Source organism: Accipiter gentilis, chromosome 5 (assembly GCF_929443795.1).
Source record: "Accipiter gentilis chromosome 5, bAccGen1.1, whole genome shotgun sequence".
Lineage (NCBI taxonomy): Eukaryota > Metazoa > Chordata > Aves > Accipitriformes > Accipitridae > Astur > Astur gentilis.
Window position 1 is genome coordinate 36,215,908 of NC_064884.1, and position 25,589 is coordinate 36,241,496.

A 25,589-nucleotide genomic window follows, 5' to 3' on the forward strand; every position below is an offset into this window, starting at 1 on the left:
AAAATGCCCCTTAGGCAGGGAAGCTCCACTGTCTGGGCAAGCTAAATAGCTTTCTTGTCCAACCACTTCTGCAACCTGCCCCAATCTGCTTGCTCCTTGCAAGTGCCTTTTAAAGCCTCTCTTTCAAAGTTAACCTAAATTTAAACCCAGCTCAAGATTTCTCAATAGTGTGGGGAAAACAGTACTTCCCTGGCTTAAAGGACTCATGCCCCGGGACAGCAAAGCTGAATTCTGATGTGATGACAGCTGCCAAGCTCCCAGGAAGAGGGAATAAAAGGCTCAGAGATCAGCAGAGCCAGGTAACTGAGAAATTTTAGGAAGCCAGAGGAAAGCACAGTTACTCAGTTCAAGTTTCCAGCAGGTGCTTTTGCTATTTAACAGTGCTCTGAAAAGGGCAGAGCTCAACGACTTCAGATCCTGCAAAGCCCAAGCACATAGTCACAATGCATAAGAACAACAAACAGTCTGAAGACAATTTTGCTACCTCTCTCCTTCTGCTTCCCTCAGGTCAACAAGGTCTCACTTGCATCTAAAGCTGGCACTCTCTCCATCACAAAGCTTCACATGTTCAGCAGCAGAGCTACGCCACTACAGGCAATTACATTGGTATGAAAACCACCAGTACAGCTCACGGTATCCAGAGAAGGGACTTGGTAATGCTCCCGATAAACACCAGACAGACCTTTGCTAGTATTGCTCTGCGTTTGCAGAACAGTCCTTCCAAACTTTCAGGAGCCCTCAGTGTGGTGCAGGTACTCCCCATGCATCCATGCAGGCTGAACACGAGCCAGCGCTGGTCTACAAGGCCGTAGGTGCATCAGGGGAGACCCATCCTGAAGCCAGCGAGCCTGTGACAAGAGTCTGTTATTTCAGTCAGCACAGGCCAAATGGGCACTTAAGAGCAGAGAACAGCAGGCTCAAAGTGAACGCATGCTCTTGCGAACAACTTTTTATCTGCTGGGTATAAATATTCTGGGTATTTGTAAAGCACTTGCCATGTCACATACCTGGTCACCAGGAGGTCTGGTTAAATTTTAGATATTATCATATTATTACCATGTTAAAATGGTTATTTATGATTAAGAACAGTCAGCCCTCACAAAGCAATGAGCTGACGTCATTTAAAGTATGCTGGATTAGAATGGCTTGCCCAGAAGCAGATCTCAAAGTAAATTAAAAAAAAAAAAAAAAAAAAACAAACAAAAAAAACCCCCAAAACCCACAAACAAAAAAGAACAAACTGGTATGTAAGTTTCATAGGATTCTGTGATGATGATTTCTTTAGACTACCAAAGAGTTCTCCAAAAATCAGAAAGAACACAAAAGGTCTGTGCAAAGAAGCTTTAACAGCATTCCTTGTAAAGTATAATGAACAATGTAATGAATATGCCACAGGTACCTGAAGTATTCTATTATCCTTTGATTCTTCTGCTCAACAGTTCTCCTGAAAGAACTGCATACATTGTCCTTCAAACAATATACACTCAAAAAACCAAGAAAAGCTACAGAGCCTGTCTTTCTTACTCCTTAATTTTGAAGCTTCTGTGTCTTGATACCAAAGTGATATGGCAAACTTGAAGAAATGTTTCCCTTTGCAGGGGAGGTAGAGCAGGACAAAGGAAGTACAGGGGAAGGTGGTCAACCCCCCCTGCAGAGACCCATTCAGCATATTCGCTGTACAACACACACTAAGCGGAATGTAAATCCAATTCAGTTAGCAAGTCTGTGTGCATGTGCAGGAACTGAGAGAGTTACACTGATGCTTTGGCTCCATCCTTTGCAAGGCTCTAGCAATATCCCTCCACTGTTATTGTTACTACAACAACAAAAAAAAACTAAAACCAAACAATGAATCACCAAAACAGGCTAGTCAAATGCCCAAGCATGAAGACATGGGAAAAAAAGCTGCTTACTTCATTAGGTCTAAGATAAGCTAACATTTGCTACTTACTTGTGTCTGTGGATGACAGCATTAAAGGCGAGTCCATCTGCCCAGCTTGTGGTGAAGTTCAGAACATTGACCTGACTGTAAGGTCTCGTGGACTGCCGAACCCAGCTGAGCAGGATCTTCTCACTGTTGGTCTGCTGCAAATCTGACATGATGTTCTTCATGACATCCTTCACCTGCAAGACAGCAGCAACTACACCTTTAGACACGTTCTCCACTTTTCCTGCTTACAAAACCTTTGAACCAAACTATTTCAGAAATTGGGAAAGGGCCTTTCCCATGAAAGGCTATGAATCAAGCTCTAACTCGTTGCATGAAATTTGTGAATAGGAGTCTTCAAGGCCATCTTTGCACTCTATTAATTACGAGAACCAGTAATGTTCCATGTCACTTATTAGTGACACATTATTCTTATGTTACAATCCTCCTCCCTCTCAGTCCCGCCTACACTAAGTGTGGGTTATAAAATTTCTCACTGTCTTGTGCTGGGGTTCCGCCAGTAAGCAAACACCAAAAATACAGCTTGCAGAGGTTTTCTGCAAGAAGATATCTGCTCAGCCAACACAAGTAGTTTGTTGTTTGGGTACTATGCGTAAGCATCCACCAAAGTCCCTCCAAGCAAATTCAGTGATACTCTCAGGTAACTGGCTAAACCAGGAGCAATTTCATCTATGAGTCTGAGAAACAAACTTACACAGCAGCATACAGATGCAAGCCCAAAACAGCGACTGAGTTAGTAAAAAACTACCTGCAAAGAGAATTGCGTAGAAGTCTTGAGGAAGGAACATAAATGTAGTGCTTCAGGCTGAAAAACCTCTCTGCAATTAACAGCACCAGGAACTGAACTAAGAGGCTGAGTACAACTGAGCACACACAAGAATACGTGTCATGGGAGGCAGCCAATAGACAGAGGTCAAAAGCCAAACGCTGGCCTGCCTTTGTTTACCAGCCCAAAATAGAAGCAGTATTTTCTGCCACCAAAACCCCAGTAAGGTTTGTGAGAATCCCAGCAGATTGATGCACATGATTCCTGGAAAGAAAGAGATCTCACGGCAGCCTCTCACCTGCCAGTGCAAGATAATGCTCCACAGCAGCCCCAGTGTCAGCTTGTGATTTCCATCAACGATGTCAGTTCCTCCAATATTCACCAACTCCACCTAGAGGGGTCAGATCAACTCTTATATTAAACACTGTTATCAGAGCTTCAAGTTGCAACCCCACCCCATATTCCTGGCTGTCCAGCCACATATTATCAAGTGCTCTGAAATAAAAAGTAGTTAGAAAGAGAGAACTGGAGATGACAGATTGCTGTCTATCTGAATTTGTCATGACAACTGCTTAAACATGACAAAAAATGGCACCAAAGAAGATACTCCACTGGGAGAGTTTTATCCTATCCTCTAACATATAGATGCATACCAGCAGTCAAAACTGACCAATAGAAATGCAAACATGAAGGACCTGATATTAAAAAAAAAAAAAAAACCACAACACAAAAACCAAACTTAAGTAATTAAGAATAGGTTTGTCCTTTGCATGAACTAGCATCCAAATGGGACAAGTTTATACAAGACCACCAAAAGCTGAAGGGAAAAATAAAATTTTCAAGTTTCCTGTATGCCTATATAGACTCGGTGACACTCTAATTGAGATCATAAGAAGGACAGAAACATGGAAAGACAGAGGGGGAGACTACTTGAGAAGCAAGAGGGCAGGAGATGTTACCCTCTCCTGCATCAAGTATTCAGCCCTCGGGAGAACCGAAGCTTAGAACACTCTATCAGATACTCACTCAGTGCTAAACTGAATTGGGGCATCAAGTCTCCACTCAGTCAACGCAGAGAAAGCAGCACTAACTCGGTTCCCTCCAAAAGGTGGCTCAAACAGCAGCGCACTGCATTAGTCACCACCACGCCTATGGAAAGTGGGCGAGGAACAGCTGCCTACGGCAGGTGAGGCAGATGCCTCCCCGGGTGTATGTACACGAAGCAGACAATGCAACACACTCCCACACAGGGCAGATGGTGGGGCTTCATTCTTCTAAATAACCTGAGCCAGGAGCATCTTCCAGCCCCAGGGGCATGTGGCACAGTGCATTTCACCTCGACAGTGAAGCTTTTTCCTCCCTTTCTCACACCTGCTCCAAAACAAAGTAGTGTTGTCCACAGTGCTTACCAGAAACACCTCCCAGCTTACATTAACCCCAAGAACTGTATCTGGGAACTGCTTGTGATCACAACTGGTCATAGAGACAAAACCTGCAACAAGGACCTGACTAGCGATTAAACAATATGGACAATCACAGGAGAGTAACTGAGCCCACACTCTGGCTCTCAGTGGATGTAACAATGACAGAATAGACAAGAACAAAAAAGTTTCATTTTGTTTTAGAGGATATTGCTGAAATGCAAGAATATAATGGTATTCCAGGAATATTTTCCCTCTTAACACACAATCATGAATAGCTTCAGTCCTGCAAAATGTACTTGTAACCTCATTGCTTTCAGATACCATCTTGGCAATTTTCGATTCCCCATAGGTCTCTCAGGAGAATCAAATCAAAATGGTGTTGCAAGATTAACATGGAACCACAAATTACACTTCAAAGTACTAAGGAAGCTTGTGGATTTGTGGATTGTCCTCTCCCAGTTTTTACAGCAGCTGGAACAGAATCTGACTGCAATACTCTTTGCGAATACCAGGCATATACTTTAAGATAACTGCAAATTAAACAGGCAGAAACAGGCCAAAAGAATCACCAGTGTGGATCATTAAACAGCTCAGTGGAAAGCACGCTAGAACACAAGGAGCAAAAAGCAAGACTAAAGGTCAAGGGCACAAAAATAAAACAGTTACATTACAAGAGATTTTTTCACCTATAATAGAAGAGAAGCACTCCTGAGAATGAGTAACAAAAAAACCACTTCACATTTTTTAATCGCGAGTCTATAACAACAATAATAATTAATAATAGTAATAATAATGCATTCTTCTTGCTATCTATACCATAACATAAAAGAAAATACTCCATATGCTCATTTTTGTATTTTAATGATTCTGAACTAAACCAATGTTTTGCAGGATGCCGCCAGCAATCCACTAGGATGTTGAGTGGACTACTAAGACTAAAGCAAAGATAATCAATAAAAGAAAGCTGACAGTAGACAGCCAGTACTCCTGATGGTAGACTGATACTGGCTATATGGAATGATTTCCAGAGGATTATTTTTTTAATTATTTTTAAAAACTTGGTCCACAAATCAAAAAACTTGAAATTCATTACACAATCATATTGCTCATCAGATGGACGAGGTTCACAGGATCACTTGATGATCTACACCTTAGGCTTGTCTGATCCTTACAGTACATATTTAAACGCTTTTATAAATTATTTCAAAAGTTATGAATATTGTATAGCCCCCAAACACTCAGCAACAGAACACAACTGCTTCTCAGTGGATGCCTTCTCCCTTCATCTTAACACACTGTCCTGGTTTCAGCTGGGATAGAGTTAACTGTCTTCCTAGTAGCTGGTACAGTGCTGTGTTTTGAGTTCAGCATGCGAAGAATGTTGATAACACTGATGTTTTCAGTTGTTGCTCAGTAAGGTTTAGACTAAAGTCAAGGTTTTTTCAGCTTCTCATGCTCAGCCAGGGCACCTGACCCAAACTGGCCAACGGTGTATTCCATACCATGGGACGTCACATCTAGTATAGGAACTGGGAGTGGGGGCAGGGAATCGCTGCTCGGGAACTGGCTGGGTGTCGGTCGGCGGGTGGTGAGCAATTGCCCTGCGCATCATTTGTACATTCCAATCCTTTTATTACTACTGTTCTCATTTTATTAGTGTTATCATTATCATTATAGTTTCTTCTTTTCTGTTCTATTAAACCGTTCTTATCTCAACCCAGGAGTTTTACTTCTTTTCCCGATTTCCTCCCCCATCCCACTGGATGGGGGGGGGGAGTGAGTGAGTGGCTGTGTGGTGCTTAGTTGCTGGCTGGGGTTAAGCCACAACACACACACACACTTTCTAATGAAGTTAAGCGGTAGGTATAAATCATGTACAAGACCTTAACAACCTTCAGCTAACTAACACCACCTGTTTACTTCTAGAAACCCAGATCCTGCCAGCTTAACGAAGAACTAATTAATTATTGTAATTCAATATTATTCATTTTTTATCTTCATAAAATAAATAAATTTCAAGCTGGAAAGAGTCATTACTTATCCTTAGAAAAAAAATTAATCAATTTTACAGTACCTCAAAGAAGAAAAAAACCCCAAACAACTCACCACTAACTTTGGCTACTTCCTAGAAATATGACACTAGTCCACCAACACAGGGGGGAAATTGCAGTGTTATACAGCATGTTTGTATCACTCTTCAATCAGCAGTTTACATAAATATGTCAGTGCCTTTTTCCATTAGATGTATTTTATTACCAGAACGTTCTTAAGTTTAGTGCCCTGACACTCACAAATAGAAATTCTAACTATAGAGAGTACTCTTATCAGGAATTATTCTTCAGGGGGAAAATAAAATCACTTTACTACAGCACTACTGGCTTCCAGGCAGTAAAAAATAAAAACAATAATTATTCTCATTTTTCTTAAAGAAGGATTGGGGTTTGTTTGTTTGTTCTTCTGATGAGTTACCAAAGCTCCAAATTAGGAACAGTCGGTACGTATCTGACAGAACTGACAGATGTCAACAGAAAGATCCTCCTGGATTTTGAGAGCAGGACATGAAAAAACAGACACACAAAACCTGTTATACCCTTACCAATTTTTGCATAAGTTACGCATCTTCACTGGAAATTAGTTCTTTGTCCTGCCAGGTTCATGAGCTATGCATAGCAGAGTTTCAAATCAGCTTTGTTTTTGGAGCTGAACACTTCTCAGCAAAACACAGTTTAGTTAATACCATTATTAAGTTAGCATTTTAATATTTTACAAAATTGCCAGACACTGAAATTCTACATCAGATATGGAAAACTGAGAACAGTTTACCCATCTCGCTGAATTCTCATTTTGGGTACCAAAAATTTTTATTCTCTGCACTTTGAACTCATTTACACACAGGAATAAATTAAAGAGTTATCAAAAAGTTGTGGAAAAACATGCTTACGTTGTTCTGATGCAAGACCTGCAGTACTCGGTTGACATTATTTAAGGCATGTACTCGTGTGGAACCTCGTTCTTTAGGCTGAAAAGAAAAAGTTACAATCTGTTTGCACCAGAATTAACTTGACAGATCAAACAAAATAAATGATAGAGCAAACAGCAGAAAATGTCTTAATTTTCTCCAATTCTTTTTTTTTTTTAAATACAAACAAAAACCAAACCAGCTCATCCACAACAATTTAAAAATAAACATCAAAATGAAAACTGGTCAGAATAGTATTCCTGAATTTGAAGCACATGACAAGCCTTAGATTCAACATACATTTCAGTTCATCTTCAGCAAGTCCAGAATTTTTATTCCCAGCATCTGCAGAATTATAAACTGGCAATACAACAGCAAAGTGGGAGTTCCTGGGGAAAATCTGAGGGTTTTGAACGTTTGCCAGAGTAGTTGAAATTTTTTGGCTCCCAAGAGGGAACAAGAAGCAATTTGTTTTTCTGGCACCGAAAGCCTGCTAAGTCTTCACATACTGGGGAGAAGTTACGCTTCCTGACTTTCCCTTCCTTTTAATATTGGGGGAAGGGAAAAAAAAAGAAGGAAAAAAAAAGGAAAAAAAACACTGCAACTCTTGACAATACCTGCCAGTCCATTTGCTTTTAATCACTGTAATTTAACTCCTGGGGCAGAACATGATCATACTGCAAGAGCATGGAGCTGAACTTGGAACACAGTAATCAACAAAATTAGAAACCAAAAAAAACTTATATTGTCTTCAATATATTTCAAATCAGACCACAACTCATTAGAAGCACTAGTGAAATGCATCTGTTTAAAAAACAAAGCAAGCTTGCAAGGTGAAATTACAAATGGTTGACGGTTCCCCATAAGGTAAATAAACAACTCTGAGATTTATTATAAATAGCGAAATCAAGAGTTTAATCCCCAGGCATAGCACAGGTTTTACCATGCCTCAGGCATCTTTTTGAAGAGGCATTGATGTTAGCAGGGGAAGAATTTTCAGCTCCACACACGCTCTTCCAAACAAGACTTGAGTATAGTTTTTAGCCCTCTCCTATTAGTAGGTCATAAAGAATTTTTCAATGGAGATGCAGATTTTTGTATTGCCTACTAGCTGTTATCGTTTTTCTCCCAACTTTTTTTCTTTTTTAAAGGATCTTTCATGAGCTAATTTGAAAAAGTCCACAGTTATCCAGCTAAAGGCTGTTCTTCCAGATCATCCAGAAGCAGACCTTTAAAAGATCTCTAATAACAATATACATTATGCAAGCAACACTCCTGGCTTTACATACTTTGCTAAACAATGTGTTCAACCCTCAAGAAAAGGTTACACAGCTAACTTCAGCCTGACCCTATATCCCATGAGTAGAGTTCATGGGAATTTCACTGGAACTATAGAGAGCAAGTATGTATTACAAGCAAAATAGATTTTTAAATAAACTAAAATAAAAGAATCACACGCCACAGTTTGGGTTTTGTGCGTTTTGTTTACTTGGGGTTTTTTTAATAAATGGCAATATGACTTACACACATTTCTCTTACCAGAGGTTTCCCTGTCAGACCCTCCAAAAGGTCCAAAAGCTTCCTTCCATCTTTCAGATCCGTGAACATGTCCTTAACTGGGGGCTTCCCACTCTGAAGAAAAATTGAAGCAGTAATGAAGATAGTGTTTAAGCAAAACCTCCCTGAAAAAGGCACTTTTCCCTTTTTATCTTTCACTTGACTCTTATCTAGTACTAAACGTAGTAAATAGAAGTTAGGGCACTGTGACAGCTATCAGGAAGGCATCCTTCCCTTCTTCAGCATTTTCCTTCTCCCCACCTCTATGACTCTGTGCATCAGTAGCCCAGTACCGAGAAAGTGAATAAGCACATCCTGGTTCACGTTAACATGCAAAGATGGCAAAGAACAAAACTTGGCAAATTTGAGGAGTCATTTGAGAAAGAATGCTTTGGTCTAGCTGCATCTAAAGGAAGAAGAAACTGGGGCTTTTCAGAAAGAAGCTATTGAGTCAAATTCTCTCAGATTTAAAAAAGAAAAACCCAAAAAGGACTTGGAATTGAGCCCTGTATAAGGGGCTGCCACTCTTCTAGATAGGTAGTAGATCAAAAGGTGCAACATATACTGAAGCAAATTAATCATTTTCTCTACCCTGGAAAAAGAAGCAAAATGTGAAATTAAGAGCTACTCTAAATCATACATTTCTAATATTCATTTCCTTTGGGGGTGGAGGAACTCTGTACAAGAACAGTGGTACATGACAGAAGAACGATGTAAACTTTCACACTCCATTTTACTCTTATTTCTTCTCCGACCCTAAGAAAGCTAACATGGGAAAGCGTTCCAGGGCAGGGGGAGAAGACACTGGCAGCCAGCAGCTAAGTAACTGCATTTGCTTTGTAATATTCATCTGCTGACTGCCAGGAGATCAATTAAGCTACTGCTTTCAGTGTCTCTTTGAAGTGCCAATTTGAGAAGAAAAGTATTTTCTAAAAAGTACATAAAACTCTAATACTGCCTTTTTCTATCACCTTGACTTTATAACATTGCTCTTCAGAAAGAAGGCTGTCAAAGGCCCATCTTACATGATATGAATTAGCTGACATAGAACTCCTCTACCTTCACTTACCTCCTCCTGCCCTGACAGCTGCTTGTAATTGCCAAATACTGGCTCACAAATCAGAGAGCGAGCTAAACTGCCCACTGAACTCCATTTTCTGGCAAATATCTGTTGCTCCCCAAAATTCATAAGGGTTTTTCTTAAATGTCCACTTTAATTAGATTTGATACTACTAAAACTATTCACAAGAAATCAGAGTTGAATAGCTGCAGAGCCATATTTTAATCTCCTGTACAGAAACATACCTAAATGTAACTCATCATATCAACCAGCTAAAGTAACAGTGGCAAGAACGATCATGTAAAGTCACTTCTTAAACTACATGAATGCTAGCCCCAGTGTCTGATATGAAATTAGTTTTGCAATGAATTTTTGTGACAAATTTATTCTCCAATTACTTTTGCAAGTCATGCTTAAAAATGTGTATATACCCATGTTGACACATACTTAGGTAAAGAGTGTAGAAAGGTACAGAGCTGTCGGACCAATACCAGATAGGAGTATTTGTGAAATACCAGCATTTGATAACTTTCTGCAGTTTTACGTATTGCCACCTCCCGACCTCAGCTACACCCTTTCCAGCACAGCAAGGGACAAGAACTTTACTCCTAGAGCATACACTTATCACAGGTGATTCAGATGCTTCGCTGATGCATAGCAAGTAAACCAAACCTTTAAAGCATACTAGGAATACCTAAGAACAGATGCCGGGAAACTTCTTGTACAGTTTATGGTGTATAATGGGAGGAGATGATCCACAGTGCAATTACCCCAGATGCCAGAAAAATTTGGTTTAAATTTGGTTTGCATCACCACACACAAGATACTAAAAGTAGGTTGGTAAGGGCACGAGGAAATTGTTCATGTGTCCAGAAGAGCAGACAGAAGGAACTAACAGAGGTCTCACTGGATGCAATACAACTCAAACACTCGTCATAAAGCAAATAGCTGTTAGCCATTGAAGTGTGGGGTCTCACAAGAGCGGAGTGGAGGGGAAGAATCACCTCCCTCAACGTGCTGGCCATAATTCTTTTTCTGCAGCCCAGGGTACGGTTGGCTTTCTGGGCTGTGAGCGCACATTGTTGGCTCATGTCCAATTTTTCATCCACCAGTACCCCCAAGTTGTTCTCGGCAGGGCTGTTCTCCATCCCTTCATCCCCCAGTCTGTACTGGTACTGGGGGTTGCACTGACGTGGGTTCAGGACCTCACACTTGGCCTTGCTGAACTTCATGACGTTCACATGGGCCCACTCCTCAAGCCTGTCAAGGTCTTTCTGGATGGCACCCCTTCCCTCTTGCAAATCAACTGCACCGCTCAGCACGGTGTCATCTGCAAACTTGCCAAGGGCGCACTCAAAGCCGCTGCATGTCCTTGATGAAGATATTGAACACTACAGGTCACCATACAGACCCTGGAGGGACAGCACTTGTTATTGATCTCATTTGGACATTGAGCAGTTGACTGCAACTCTCTAGATCCAGCCATCCAGCCAATTCCTTATCCATCTAACAGCCCATTCATGAAACTTGTATCTCTCCAATTTGGTGACAAGGATGTTGTGGGAGAGAGTGTCAAAAGCCTTATAGAAGTAAGACCTTTATAATTATATAATTAATTATAATTACATAATTAAAACAATGCAGGAAGGAGCAGCAGAGACAACATGTGATGAACTGACCCCAACCCCCATTCGCCATCCCCCTGTGCTGCTGGGGAAGGAGGTAGAGAAAACGAGGAGAGGAGTTGAGCTGGGAAAGGAGGGGTGCTTTTAAGATTTGGGTTTATTTCTCATTATCCTGTTTGGATTTGACTGGTAACAAATTGATTTTGTTTTTTCCCCAAGTTGAGTCTGTTTTTTTGCCTGTAACCATAATTGACAGGTGATCCCTCCCTGCCTTTGTCTCGACCCACAAGCTTTTAGTTGTATTTTCTCCTCCTCATCCCACTGGGGCAGGGGGTAGGAGTAAACAAGCAGCCTTGTGGCGCTTTGTTGCCGGTTGAGTCTAACCACGACAAGAACATACAGCCTTCTTTCTTCTTTTCCCATTCCCTCACATGCACGAAAACAAGCTGAATGACTTCCTGCTTTCAGTCATTCATTTTGACAGGTCATGGTACGTTCCAGCCCTACGCAATACACCCTGCTGTGATGGTGGAAATAATTCAGATTTGCTTTCTCAGGAGAACGTTTTTTCCATTTCACTGGCCAGAGAACCACGTCCTGCTGTAAGTTTAAAGAGTCAGCAGAAGAGTATTAAATTATTTCTGCAATCTAAGCTACTCCTTCCCGGTTTACTGAAGTATCCACTATCCTCAAAACGGAGACACAGAAACACGCAAAGCCTCTGCATTTAGCGAAGTCTAACAAAATGCTCTCTATGGGAAGGAAGTCAGTTCACAGGAAGGCTTCTACAAGTGCAGGGTGACTGAAGTTTGCTAAGAAAGGGCTGCAGCACCCACCCTGCCAAGCCCATCACCACCTCCACTGCAGCACACCCGTCAGGAAGGCTGGAAACCTGCTCCTCCAGCTTCCCACGCCCACCTGAGGGACATGCAGACACCCGGTGGCAGCGGCCACCCAGGCAGCCCCAGTCATCCCATCAGGGCTCAGAGCCAGCCCACAGCACTGCTGTTGCAATGCGAGCTGAGACTGCGTGTGCTGCACTCTCCTCTTCTCACACTGCCTCTTCCCACCCACGTGTTTTCCTCATACCTGGACACACATTTCCATGAGGGATCTGCTATCTGAGCCACATGGTCTGCAAGCAGGAACATCACTGCTCTGTCATCCTGTGCACAGTGCAGCTGGATGCTGCCCAGCTTTCCTGGGACGCAGTTAGATAGCAACCCATTGTGCTTCAAGAAGTCTTCTGCTTTCCTTTTCCAGACAGAGCAGCTATGTATCCCAGCTTCTGACAGCTGTATGACTAAAAGTTTATTAAGCTTAGAAAGGAGCTGGAAAAGAATCTTATACAATGGCAGCCCAAGGGATGGTCCCATACATCCATTTCCCAAGGCAAGGAAAAGCTCTGGGGCAATGCTGGCAGAACAGTTATGCATGCCCTCCTGCACCAGGCACGGGCCAGCTCAGAGCCCAGCCAGGCTGCTGCCATCACCACCATCTCCTTGTGAGAAAAGAGGTATAGAAAAGAGGCCCCATCTCTTTGCCTGTAGGACCACCACCGAGCCTACCGGGGGAGGCTGCTACGGCAGCGCAGAGGCAATCTGGGAACCACAATTCGTGACCACCAAGGCTGGGCCTGTGCTTCTAGTCAGGGAGCCTAATCCAAACCAAGCTCCAGCAGGGTCAGGAGTGCTCCGAGCCCCGACTCCGACCCACCACCGGGCACCTAATGGGTCCACGGACACAGCAGCGCCCTGAGCCGCAGCAGGCTGGAGCAGGCAGCCCTGGGACCAGCTCTGTGCTGGGGCAGACTGGCATGCTGCAGCAAGAGATAGGGCTCTGGGGAAGGGCAGAAGTCCTCTCCCACCCTACAGGGTAAAGGCATGGGGTGCTGCAGATTGCTTTCCCCGCCATCCCTGCCCACACACATACCGCTCACTCCTAACCTCCAGAGAGCAATCTGGCCTTCTGAAAAAGAGTCTGTACCCACAGATACACACACACACAAATAAACAAACGTATCAGCAGTATATAAAAAGCATATGTCTGTCTGTGTCTCTGTAGAGTCCTGCCTGGGACACAGTATGCTAAGCCAATCTAAATTTCTCCTTTTTAGAACCGACAACTTTTTACTCACTTTCTACACACTTAAAGACTAAAGAAGTAGAAAGCAGTTCAGCTGACACCAGCATCCCATAAGGAGAAGCAGTCCTTCACTGGACATAATGGATCAAGAAATTTAAGTATTTGCCTTGTAAGAGTGACAGTGACAAACCATACTTAGCCCTTCAGCAAGGGCAAATGGCTAGTCACGGTTGTGTTGGTAAGTACTTAAGGAGCAGCTACATTGTGCTAAGCGCTGTACAAATAAAAGGCAGATAATGGGTCCTTTCTCAAAGACAAAATAGGGTCCAGTTTATACCACAAAAGATAGTATAAAGGACAGGCAGGGACACACCATGTACCAGGAGAACTGTGCTGTTTCAGGGTGTGAAACATTCACATCCCCCTCACTGAACACTTTTATCAGTTAACAGAAGGTAGTTTTTCTCTGCTTTGCCTATGTTTGCCTTGACAAAAAAAAAAAAAAAGGCAGCGCACTGGCAAAAAACTCTTTCCCTCAGCCTGTCCAAGAGGGCTTTGCCAGCAGAGCTGCACACACAGAGTTGCTGTAGCAGAGACAAGGGCTTGATAAGACAGACAAAAGATCATAATTAACAGACTTAACTTAGAAAGAGGCCATGTTGGTTCCCCAATGCTTTAAACTGGCACTGACAGCAGGAAAGGAGCTGATTCACTTCAACAGGGGCGAGCATAAGGGAAAGACGAAGAGAGAAGAGGAAGGGAAAGGAAGGCAGAGGAAGAGAAAGGAAAGTAGAGAAATAAAAGCTGGAGACACTACGTAAGCTGGGGCTAGGCCTGCTTGTGCTCCTATAAACTCGGCATGGTGACACAATTGTTATCTACCACGGGCTCATGCACAGGATCAGAACCAGATCCAATCCATCATGTTACATTTATTCCAACAGACATTTCGGTGCCAGCCTTTGCGCTAACACGAGTAGGGGAGGGAAGAGACAAAGAACTTTCGCTAGTTATCCACAGCAGAAAACACTCTCATGGGGCAGCAGCAGCAGTTTCTGAATGATCTTTGAGCTGGAGACCAGAGGCTAGCCGTACGTGGTAAGACCAGTCACTACAGGCATCGGCTTTGCGTGTTCCAGCGAGACACCGGCACCATTTAGGAAGGAGAGCCCACTCGCGGTGATCTCCTCCTGGCAGCGGCAGCAGCACCCTTCTCACATGCCCACTGGCCGCCTTCCAGCCCTTCTACCTGGATCAGGTTTAAGAGGGTGACTCGCACTTCCTTGTGTGCATCTAGGATTACTTGCAGAGAAGGGTCATCCAATATGACTGGGCAGAAATCATTCCTTCTCTTTGCCAGAAAGCGTTCCCAGGAAATAGAGGAAGGTATAAACAAAATCCAGACCAGATTTTTTAAGAGTCATCCAATGCTACCGACAGTAGAAAGGCCAGCCATCAACATTTACAGTTTGTCCTACTGAAGCCACACACAGTTAGAAGGCAGCAATCTTCCTTGAATATATTTTACAGTAGAACATTCTTAACCGTCCCTTTATTACTAATGGGGAACTGTATCAAATTGAGCCACGTTACAGAGAATTAAAGGGAGTCACAAATTCTTGGTAAGACAAAGCCTCTTTTTTTTTTTTTACACAAGCTATTATTTGTCATTTTATCACAGCTATTTATGCTCTTTGTGTATTGCTCATGAACATGAAATTATATGCAAGTTAACCATTAAAGAAGTTTTAAAGTCTATCTAGTTTAACTAGAAACATGCAGTTTTCTCTTATGTCATAGTTACTGGCAGCAAAGAATTTACATGTTCTTTAAATCAATAATTATTGAAGGTACATTATTAGAACTAACTCTTTTCCAATAAATGAATGCCAGAGATATTCAAGAGTAAGAGATAAGCCACCTCTACTTCACATCCTCCTCAGTGATACCGATCCAGACCTCCTAGTGACGACATTAAAACCAGGATGAAAGGTCCTCTCAGTTTCACAGTAACATACACTGGCTGTCACCAGGGAAGTAACACATATTGTAAAAGCATACGTATGACCTTCACCACCCACTAAGGGAACGCAGCAGACAAGTTCTGGCCGCTCAGAGCAGTGCTGGGAAAAGCCCTAGTTGCCATTTAGATCATCTGCCACCTCAGAAACACCAGAACACCCTAAAAGTATAATAGATAGGAAGCAGTACATCTTGATTTTTCCATCAGATTTTTCGAATCTTTCAGTGTCACTTATATGAAGGTCAGAATTGTCTTTGTTAATTATTTTTAACCAACAGATGACTACTTTTAACATCTAGTAAGATGCTCAGTAAATAGGTCAAAACAGCAGTAGAGATGCAAAGAGCCCTTTCTCCTTTTTTCTTGAGAAAGGGGAAATATTGAACAGGTTGGGCACTTTAACCAGAACGTGAACCATTCATAATGTTCAAGTACATTCCTAGGGAACTCATGGTAACCACCTACTTAGTTTAAACTCGATTACAAACACAAGGAGTAAGAACTACACTTTATCATGACCAATACAGAGTAAGAAACATGTCAAGTGCTGCTACATCATGAGGCCAGTACATGGGAACTCGATGTGGGAAACAATTCAGAAAGCAAAAAGGTCATTGCAAAAAGTAAACAACTATGTCAACCAATAATCTTGCCAATATCTAATTTAAGACCATAGCAATTGTTTACATAAGTATTTTTATTAAAATGTGATATTTTTTTTTTTCGTTCTCTTTCCAATGACATGTGGGAGTTATACAACAGCATACATAAATACTAGCCAAATTGTGACAGACGTATTTTAGTTGAGTATACTCTACTGTATGCTGAATGTCAGAGTAGTTGTGGCATCTCTACACAACTCTAGTACCAAAACTATGAATTCAAATACCAAGTAAAAAAAAATAAATAAAAAGTTACAATCACAGGAGGAAAATACCTTATAGGCCAAACTGAATATCGCTACTGGAACTTAAAAAAAATTACAAGCAACTAAATAGCTATTTAAAACTCCAGACTAACGGGGGGGGGGGGGAAAGTAAGACTCATCAGTGAGATATGCTGGAAAGTTTGTTTCTAGTAGATGACTGACATGAGTTTAAGGAGCAGCAAAGCTGAAAAGCTAAAGATAGCTCAATCCACAGAACACCTGAAATACTTGACTGACAACATGATAGAATGAGGGAAAACATATAAAAGCAAATACTAGACATAGCAAGGCAGCAAAACAAACACAAGGCATCCGCAACTCTGTGGGTCTTTTTTTCTCCCCAGTATATCTATTAATGCATTTACATAAGCTTACGTTATTATAATACGTTTAATGTAACAGTACTAACCTCAGCTTGCAATTAAGCGTCATTATGTATCATTACCAGCAGGGGCAGTTGGGACCATATTTCTTATCACTGTCAGTTATTTCTCCTGTAAGACTGGAAGGTTATTTTTTTAATTTATTTTTTTTTAAAGCCAACTAACTTCAGATTGTAACTTGATTCCTTGAAAAAAAAAAAATTCCTGCTGACCAGGTTGACTATTGTTCTCATTAGCGATTAACAGGTAAAGGGACAGATTTGCTTCAGTGGCTCTACCAGGTTCAGCTCTAGTGCCTGAGAAGGTCACACAAACACAAATACTCAAACACTCCAACAACTGGGATGATAACTGAGACCATGAATTAGAGTCAAACTCTATCCCAGAGCATTAACCAAAATCAGCAGTAATTACAGTTTGTATTACTACACCAAGCTTTGAAGCCCAGTAAGGGAAATGCTGTCCGCACCCTGTTCTTAGAGCAGAAAACTGCAGCGCTTGAGAGGAAGGCGGAAAACTGGCAATTCGCATGCTGTAGCTAAATCTGGGAGAGATCACGAACTGCTATGTATTATCACTTTGATGCTGAAAATTAGTCATCCTTATCATATCTCATAACCTATTAGAGAAGAAAAGATTTATTTTCCTGCACCTTGATTAATTCACATCCCATTTGACCTCTTCTCAGAAGGAGGGACTAAATAATCCGGTTAAGAAAAGAAAAGTAGACTAAAAATTGAATTTTTAAGGCCAGTTCATACAAACACTAATTCTTTTCCTGCAGGCTGTTCCTCAGGTTAAGGCCAAATCTTCCATAAGCTTTGACTATCTTTGAGTGAAGTTACATTTTACAGTTTAATTCAGCAGTAGAATACAGCAGGAACAAATAGACTGGAGACTATTTTACCAGCAGTCAAGTATTTCCTTTCTTGCACCACAAAAACTGAACTGGGAAGAGGAGTACAGACCATCTTAGGTGATGTCTCCTTGGACAGATAAAATTGCCTAATCAATCTTTTTGAACTCTCTTCTTGCATGACTAATACATTAAACTCCATAAATCTCCTTCCCCCAAAAAATCCCCTCTGAAATGTCTTTGGCCTCAGGTATCGCGGGTCACGTAAAATGAATTATCTTGAATAGGTATGCTTTTGTCTTTAAAAGATTTATCACGTTTGCCAAGAGTCAGCAGTAGAGCAGCAAAATGTCTTCAGGAGTATGGGGTCTGACATTTACCATTATGGTAAAACAACCCTTAGAGGAAAGGAGAAAATTAAGGAGCAAAAATGGTGGAAAAGATCTATGCAGCATGCCACCCAGAAAGTTAGATAGGACTTTGCAGTTAGCAAATAAATTAATGCCTGGTATGATGAGGGAGGACCATTTTAATTTTAAGATGCATATAAAGCCATCACATCGCAAAGCACTCCATGTACAGCACACCAGTTTGCCTACTGCCCCGTCTTCTCTCATCTTTACTTTATTTGGTGTCCGTCCAGGGGAGGGGACCTGTCAGAGCCCAGAAGAGGAAAGGCACAGCAGTCCCAGCACCGAGCATTCACCTTCTCGCAGGCTAACCTAGAGCTCAGCCCTGGGGGATGCAGTCCGCTCCCAAGGTGCGCCTCAGCCTCTTCTTTGCTTTTTAACCCTAAACTGAAATGCATTTTGGAAGACCACATAGCAGGAGAAAACTTAAGATGCTGTAAAAGCATGGGAGGGCTGGGTTCACCCACGCTGGCAGGTCCTAGCTCCAAACCCTGCCAGTGCTGCAGCTGCTGGCCAATGCAGATGTCAGGGCACCAGCACAGGACCTGGAGGATCAGCATCACGGAAATACATGCAACAAGAACACTGCAAATGCAGAAGTAAGACTGTACAAGGTTTCTGCATATAAGAAGAATGAAATTGAGAGCTTGGATTGGAAAGAGGTAGCAGTACATGACAAAAAGGGAAGGGAGGCACAGCTCTCGGGCATGTACAGGCTTTGAATGCAGTTCCTGACGCCTTGGAAAAATGCCCCCACCTGGCTCTGTTCAACAGCCTTCCATACCCAAGTCTTATGACTGGGGGAGCAGGGAAATCCAGGGAATACCACAAACATCTCTGGGGTTTTATGTTCTTTTAGCTGAGCACAACCTTCCTAGCAATAAAGTGGTTTTGCCATCCCTGTGGGAAAACTTCCCAAATGTAATGAGGACACCATTCACTGGGGGGAAGAGCGAGCCTTAGTTTGCCCGTGCTGGATCCATGAACTTCCCCTAGAGTGACAGCACTAAGCTCCGACAGGCTCTGACAGATCCGACTCCATGGGTCTAAATTAAGAGTTAGGGCATCATGTTTCTTGCACTGACTCTGGGTCCTACCTTCCAAGTTCAGGAATAGCAGAAGAGGAGAATAAGCAATCTGAAAGCAAAATTGGAAAACTACCACCTTGGAAAATGGGAACACGAAAGCCAGCAAAGACTGAGTCATGCAAGGAGATAAAGAGAAGGCAAGGCTAGGACTGCTTAGAGATGCAAAAATAGGACCAACCCCACAAGCATCAAATCCTGTAAGGGCTGGGAAAGTGAAGAGATGTAGAGTGGGAGAAGGGGAAAGGAAGGACAGACAGAGCAGGTCTGAGGCTTTAACAAGAAAAACTGGGTCTTGCTGGATAAGCAACTAAGTGAAAAAGACAGAATTGGGGAAGAAATAGGCAGGGCGATCAAAACTCCGGATTTGCCAGGATTTGCCGAGCAGGCACGCTTTCTAACATAAGAGGGTGTAACAGTAAGGGAGGGGGGAGGTGGGTGAACAGGGTCAGAAAGTAGGAGCAAAGAAAGTAAAGAAAACAGGGCAGAAAAAACCCTGTACTTGCAGGGCCTAAAGTGGGACACAGACTCCTGAATCTCTCAACATGCCTATCAAGTTTTCTAGAAAGCTTCTAGAGTTGTGAGTACGAGTATCCAGCCACTATGCTATGTAATTATCAGCTGAAGCGTCAGAGGTCTGTACGAAAGACCTAAAAGTCCCATGTAAATCGATACAGACTGAAACTACTTAAAATTTGGAAAAGTCAAAACTAGGGTTGATTGCAAAATCTTTGTTCACTCCCCTTTTACCTATGTGTAACAAATAACGTATGGTTAATGGAGCAGTAAGTTATCCTGTGGACCTGAATTCAAACTATACTTTTAGCCAAGAGTTCCCGTGTAACTAATCAGAATCATTTAAAGCACAATTTTACAGGTAATCATTGTGTGCCAGATTAAGAGACTTCCTTAGATCATTAAGCCCAGTCCTTGCTGACACAGGCATCATCTTCTTGAAGTCCCTTCTCTATGCTGATCAAGCTTCATCTGAAAACTAAGTAGATATTTTACATGGTTTGCTCAAGTTTGCAGGAGAGATGAGCCCTCTGAGCTCTGTCATAAGACTCAACAAGAGGTCTGGTTTATAAGAAGATATTACGGAGAAGTCAAATCCTCTGGTTAATCTAACCAAAATCTCAGATTGGGCATTCAAAATCAGTAGCTACTTTTGATATTTACCATTATTTGCAGTGGTTGTAAACACAGAAGATAGTACTCTTGCGTTGCAGAAAGGTGTTCTGAAAATATATCCATTAATACCTATGAACTGGTAAGTGTTAATGAAAAAAGGATAGAAAACGCAATTTTACAGAGTTTGAAGAGCATACATTAACTATCCATACAACTAGATGCCTTAATTGGTGGGCTACACAGCTAAATTGACTCTTGAAATTAGACTGGACAGAGCAATGGAAAAAACATACAATAAGTAAAAACATCACATGGCTTAAAAATACACTGAGCTGCTCTGCATCAATATTTGTTTGAATGCAAACTTCTCTATTGGTTAAAGCTTGGTAAAATAGACTACTAACAATTTTTATACTCTTTAATTTTAACAAAATAGCTTTACTACACAACCGCCATAAGCTTGTGAGTTGTAGTGCAAATGGCTCTGCTAAGGCAAAGATGAGCACTGAGGCTTGGTGAGTACATTTATTGACCTTAAGACTCAATCCACTTTAAATGTGCTTGTGCTTTCATTTCAAAAAATACGTTCAAATAAAATGCATTTTGTTATAGCACAGTTCAAATGAAGAGCACAAACACAAGTTAGCATACTGTGAACTAGAGCAAGAACTTCTATCTCACTGAACAGGTGCCCGAAGGAGATACAGGTACTTCACAGTGGACTTGAGATACTGTGTTTTGCTCATCTACGTATTCTCTGATGAGAGAAGGGAAAGACATTGCTCTCCTTCTAGATCCTTTGTAAAACCCTATTGAATTGATTTAAATCAAGTTCAGCAATTTTGCGTACAATATGCAATTGCAATTTTAGGATATTTGTATACCAAACTAGTTTATAGAGGCTCAGCTGCGTACTTTTTATTTATGTGTTTACATAAAGGGCAACTACAATATAAATAACGTGGAAGGACAAGTAAAATTCTTGAAGTGAACTTTGCAATTCCATACAAAATTCCTCAGTTACCATTTTGTTTTCTGCAATGTAAGTCAGATTACATTTACCCAGCCTCTAAACCCTCTCTATCCTACTAAGCAGCTGAATCAATCTAGTTCACAGAAAAGGAATTTTAAACAACCCAAATGACTTGGTAAATGCAAAAACGTCAGTAAGACTGGAATCAGCCTCTTCAAGGCACAGTTGAAACTAGACTTTCTCACATGAGGTGATTTCTACTTAACACCAGCAATTTCCTTGCAATCTGAACATGCCAGTCTTCATAAATCTGCATCTTGTCATGGCAAAACAGCCATGCTCAAGTTTGAATCGGGCATGAAGTAGTTGGGATATGTCCTTTTAAATGAGTCTCTTTAATCATTAATATGGCTTTCATAGCTTCAGGTGGTTTAATGGGCCATGAAGGTACAGTTACTTCAAATCCAACCAGTATCTGAACATACCCTGTGGCAGGGAAATCCAGGAGCTACGCAGGATCTGTCAGAATACATAGTATAAAAGGAAAAGCCACTTTATAAAATATATGCATGGGTGTACAAGTATAGAGACTGAAAACAATTTTACCTATTTCAATACAATGCCCACAACACGTACAAACAAGTCACCTTGCACATTCGCAGTATCACTGTCATTTCTGTGTTCATGCCATCTTTATGCCAGGGTAAGTCTCTACAGACAGGCCTTCCTTTCTCACCACATTTTCACTCCTTACACAATCCTGCCCTGCCTAACCCTCCTCCCGCAAGAACGTCTTTCCTCTTGGCAGCAGTCAAAAGTGAGCGTAGAGCAACCAGTTACAGGTACACACTCCTCCCCTAAAGAGCAAACTCGCCAAGTTTGCATTGGACGAAGAGTGCAGGATATCAGCTTTCAACCCAAACAAACCTAAGCCAGAGTGAATCAACCAAGGCCACAAGCCTTGCATTGCCCAGTGTCCTGTTGCACAGGAAGGGAAGTAAAAATTTCTTACATTGCTGATCAAGAACTTCAGAAGGGCAGCACTCCAGAGGCAGCCATTCATTGCTATAGCACTGTCATTGCTTTACTTAAAAAGAAAAACAAACCAACCCCCCCCCCCACACACACACACACCCTTTCTTCTATATTTATATCTACTTTCAGGATTTCACATGCATGCCCCTTTTCATTAACAGGGAGCAAACTAGTACTTATCCCACTTGCAGCACCCTGCTGGCTTGAAAAAAACCATGCGTTTCCCCTGATAATAGCCCACATTCTTTCACACATTCAAACTATAAAGTAGGGAAACTTCCCATAGCCACCACACTCCTAAGCAAAGCGTTGTTTTTCACTATCAGCAGAACAGCATAAAAAGCAGGCTTTAAATAGCATCCTAAAGCAACCACCACTTGGTTTCTGATCCCAAACACAAAACAAGATCCTCAGTAAGTTTCAAGTCAGTAAAGAGAATTAAAACAAGAAACAAAGCATGAAAGCCAAGGAAAATTCAAAATGACCAAGTAATTATACAAAATTTCACAGTCAGGACTCATGTAGCAACACCAGGTGGCTTCAGCTGGAGGTTTGCAAAGTATTTTGGATGAGTAAAGCTGACTCAGCAGCACTGACAGTAAACACAGCAAAGAAGATTCAAAATCTGCTGTAATGCACTGAGAAAACCGCATCTAGAAATAAACAGTATAAGGCAAGGGGACCAAAACCCAAACAAACACCATCATGCAAATAACTGTATTTTAATATACTAACAAATAGCATCTTTCATTTTTTCTTAAACAAGACATATAATATCAAATGTTTATGTGCATGGGCCAACAGAGTGAACAAACATTACAGTATTTTATCCGTTTTCATTACACATTTTGACACATTTTACTAGGAGAATTCTACAAGAGTAAGAGCAAAGTATATTTAACCAATATTGTTCTAAACAATGAATCAAACAAAATAAAGTAGTACTTTCAACCCATTGTTACCTTGGAAAACCGAGCATTTATCCATTTTGTAAAGGTCTTTTTCTGTACATCATTGTGTTCATCTGGAAAGAGAAAATAAGAAAAAAACCAATGAGTGAAAATGCACTCCTCTTAATCCTAGATTGCTCAAAATGGGTCATATTAAACCCCATCCTGACTCAGTGGGAGAATTTTTTGCCTAACCTGTCAATAAAGCTGTTCAAACCCCTACAAGACTTTGGTACTTGCAGAGTCACACAAATGTTTCAACTTTGCTAGCAACCACAGGGCTCCTTTGCATTAAAGTCAGCCTCACAGCACCTCCTGGGCAGGATACCGATGCATTAAATTCACAGGCTTCCCATCTGGTGAAAAGCAATCAATGAAACCACGGACTTTTAATCAGCAGACTTTGTCAACACCTTTTTGCCTGGGTGCAATACTCCAAAAGCTGCCGAGGTCCTTATTCAAGCTTCTGAGGCAGATAATAGCCTCCTTCCGCACACAGCACAGCAACGGCAGTAGGAAAGCTGCTGGAATAACCCTCGAAGCGCCTGCGTCCTTACCCACCCTCAGCCTGGTTTACACCTGGGCTAGGAACCATGTTGGTGATCAGTCACGGCAAGTTCAGCTATACTGTGGGAAGGGCTCAGCAGCCCTTTCCTTTCAGATGCCCTTTACTGGTGTGACACCACAGTACGGCCACCTCGGGTCCAGGAGACAGCCAGAAGGACCCCGCAGGACAAGGAGGAAGGATGGGCAAGCACCTACAGGTCAAAGCAGAGGGAGGAGCATGGCCTCCAGCTGTGCAGAGAGAAGATGGCTTCCTAGGTTGTTTCAGAAAGCCATCTGGGAGTCACCTACGATTTTACAGAGCCTGTCCCACTAACCCAGGCTGAGTCACCTCCAGCACAGCTCTGCCCACACCACAGGACACCTCGTGGGTAAACTGCACTGAGCAGTGCTAAGGGCAAGACCATGCCTCATCACCTGCACTTAAACGACCTGCTGACAACAGACCAGGCAAAGGAAGTTGGCCCACCATGGATTTTCAGGCCTGCTTGCTGCAGCCCAGAAGAGACACACATGCAGCCTATAAAAGGCTTTACCCTCCAAATCCACGCAGCAGACCACAGCCAAGGTAGGCAGCACCTTCCACCAGCAAACTCAGTCTGACGGCTGCAGCCCAGACCACCATCTCCAAGAGGCCTTCAAGGCTCCAAGAGCTTCCTCACAGACCAGCCTCAAGACCGGCTCCAGCCACTTGCAGCACACTGGGACGCTTTCTTGCAGAACTCTCTTCGTAGCAGCTGGCACCAATTTTTCCAAGCCCCTTACCACAACAAAGCATACACACCACCATGCCATTCAGACCATCTGTTCCTGCACTAGGATGAAGCCGTAGGAAAAAAAAAAATGGATTGAAACTCAAACATTCCACTTCATGAAATCATAAAAAGGAAAAAAAAATGTTATATATAAAAAGATATCAGATTATGATTAAAAGGCACCACTTAAAGGATCATATGCCTCAGCAGCAATTGAGACTGTTGTACAGTCAAGTTTTACCTACAAAACCCAGATGTTTATTAAAAATTTTTTAAAAAGAAAAAAAATAATCACAAAATGCTACCAGAAGATTCCTTAGGTACACGACCTCAAAACTTCTTGTTTCTAGCCCAACATGCATCTGAAACTGATGCCATTCATGTCTAATTTATCTAGCCATAAAACTGTTACACACAGGCTACTAGAGCAGTGGAACAAATGACCGGGTGTTTTTTACCTAACAGATGTGAACAAGGCGTAGCAGCTATGGCTCAGTCCAAGCAACAGAAGAAGTCACATTGGTGAGAAATGAGATGTCATGAGAGTTAAAAGACTTAATAAGCTTTATGAAAATGTTCATATCAATTTAAAATAAAACCTCAGTTCTGGGGTCCTTTTAGGCTACAGCTGAAAAACCTACTTAGGGCAGGCCAAAGAGTGCACATTTGCTGCAATGTGGCAGCCAGCAGCCATTATTTCACCCTTCTGTGCCTCTCCTCTTTGCTATCTAAAGCTGATCCAACGCAGCCTGCTCCTCAGTCACACTTCAAGGTCAACCAGAAATCAAAGATAGCCCAACGCAGAAAAAGATTTTTCTGAAAGAGATTCAAGATACCTACCATACATGCACAGCAGGCCACGCTTAAAACAACTCCTTGAAATTCAAGGTGTTGTTCTGGGGGAATACAGTTACCTGAAAAATCTCATTAACCCTGCTCTCTTTCCTCAGGGAAACAGAGCACCTTGCCATCAAAGACAGAAAGGATCTACCAGCAGGATACTCAGTGCCAAACACCCGTCTCGCAGGAGACTGAAAGGGTCAAGATTTAAACTTCAGATATACTGAATTCA

General features: G+C 42.0%; 1 protein-coding gene across 3 annotated transcripts in view; it reads right to left on the reverse strand.

Moving 5' to 3' along the window:
- UTRN (utrophin) overlaps window positions 1-25,589 on the reverse strand; it is a 389,337-nt gene that overhangs the window by 305,143 nt on the left and 58,605 nt on the right. For all 3 annotated transcript variants that reach the window (XM_049799497.1, XM_049799498.1, XM_049799496.1), the window contains exons 3-7: window positions 23,211-23,272; window positions 8,637-8,729; window positions 7,080-7,157; window positions 3,013-3,105; window positions 1,952-2,124 (exon numbers count right to left, since the gene is read on the reverse strand). In XM_049799497.1, coding sequence (XP_049655454.1) covers window positions 1,952-2,124; window positions 3,013-3,105; window positions 7,080-7,157; window positions 8,637-8,729; window positions 23,211-23,272 — 499 coding nt within the window. The remainder of the gene's footprint in view (window positions 1-1,951; window positions 2,125-3,012; window positions 3,106-7,079; window positions 7,158-8,636; window positions 8,730-23,210; window positions 23,273-25,589) is intronic.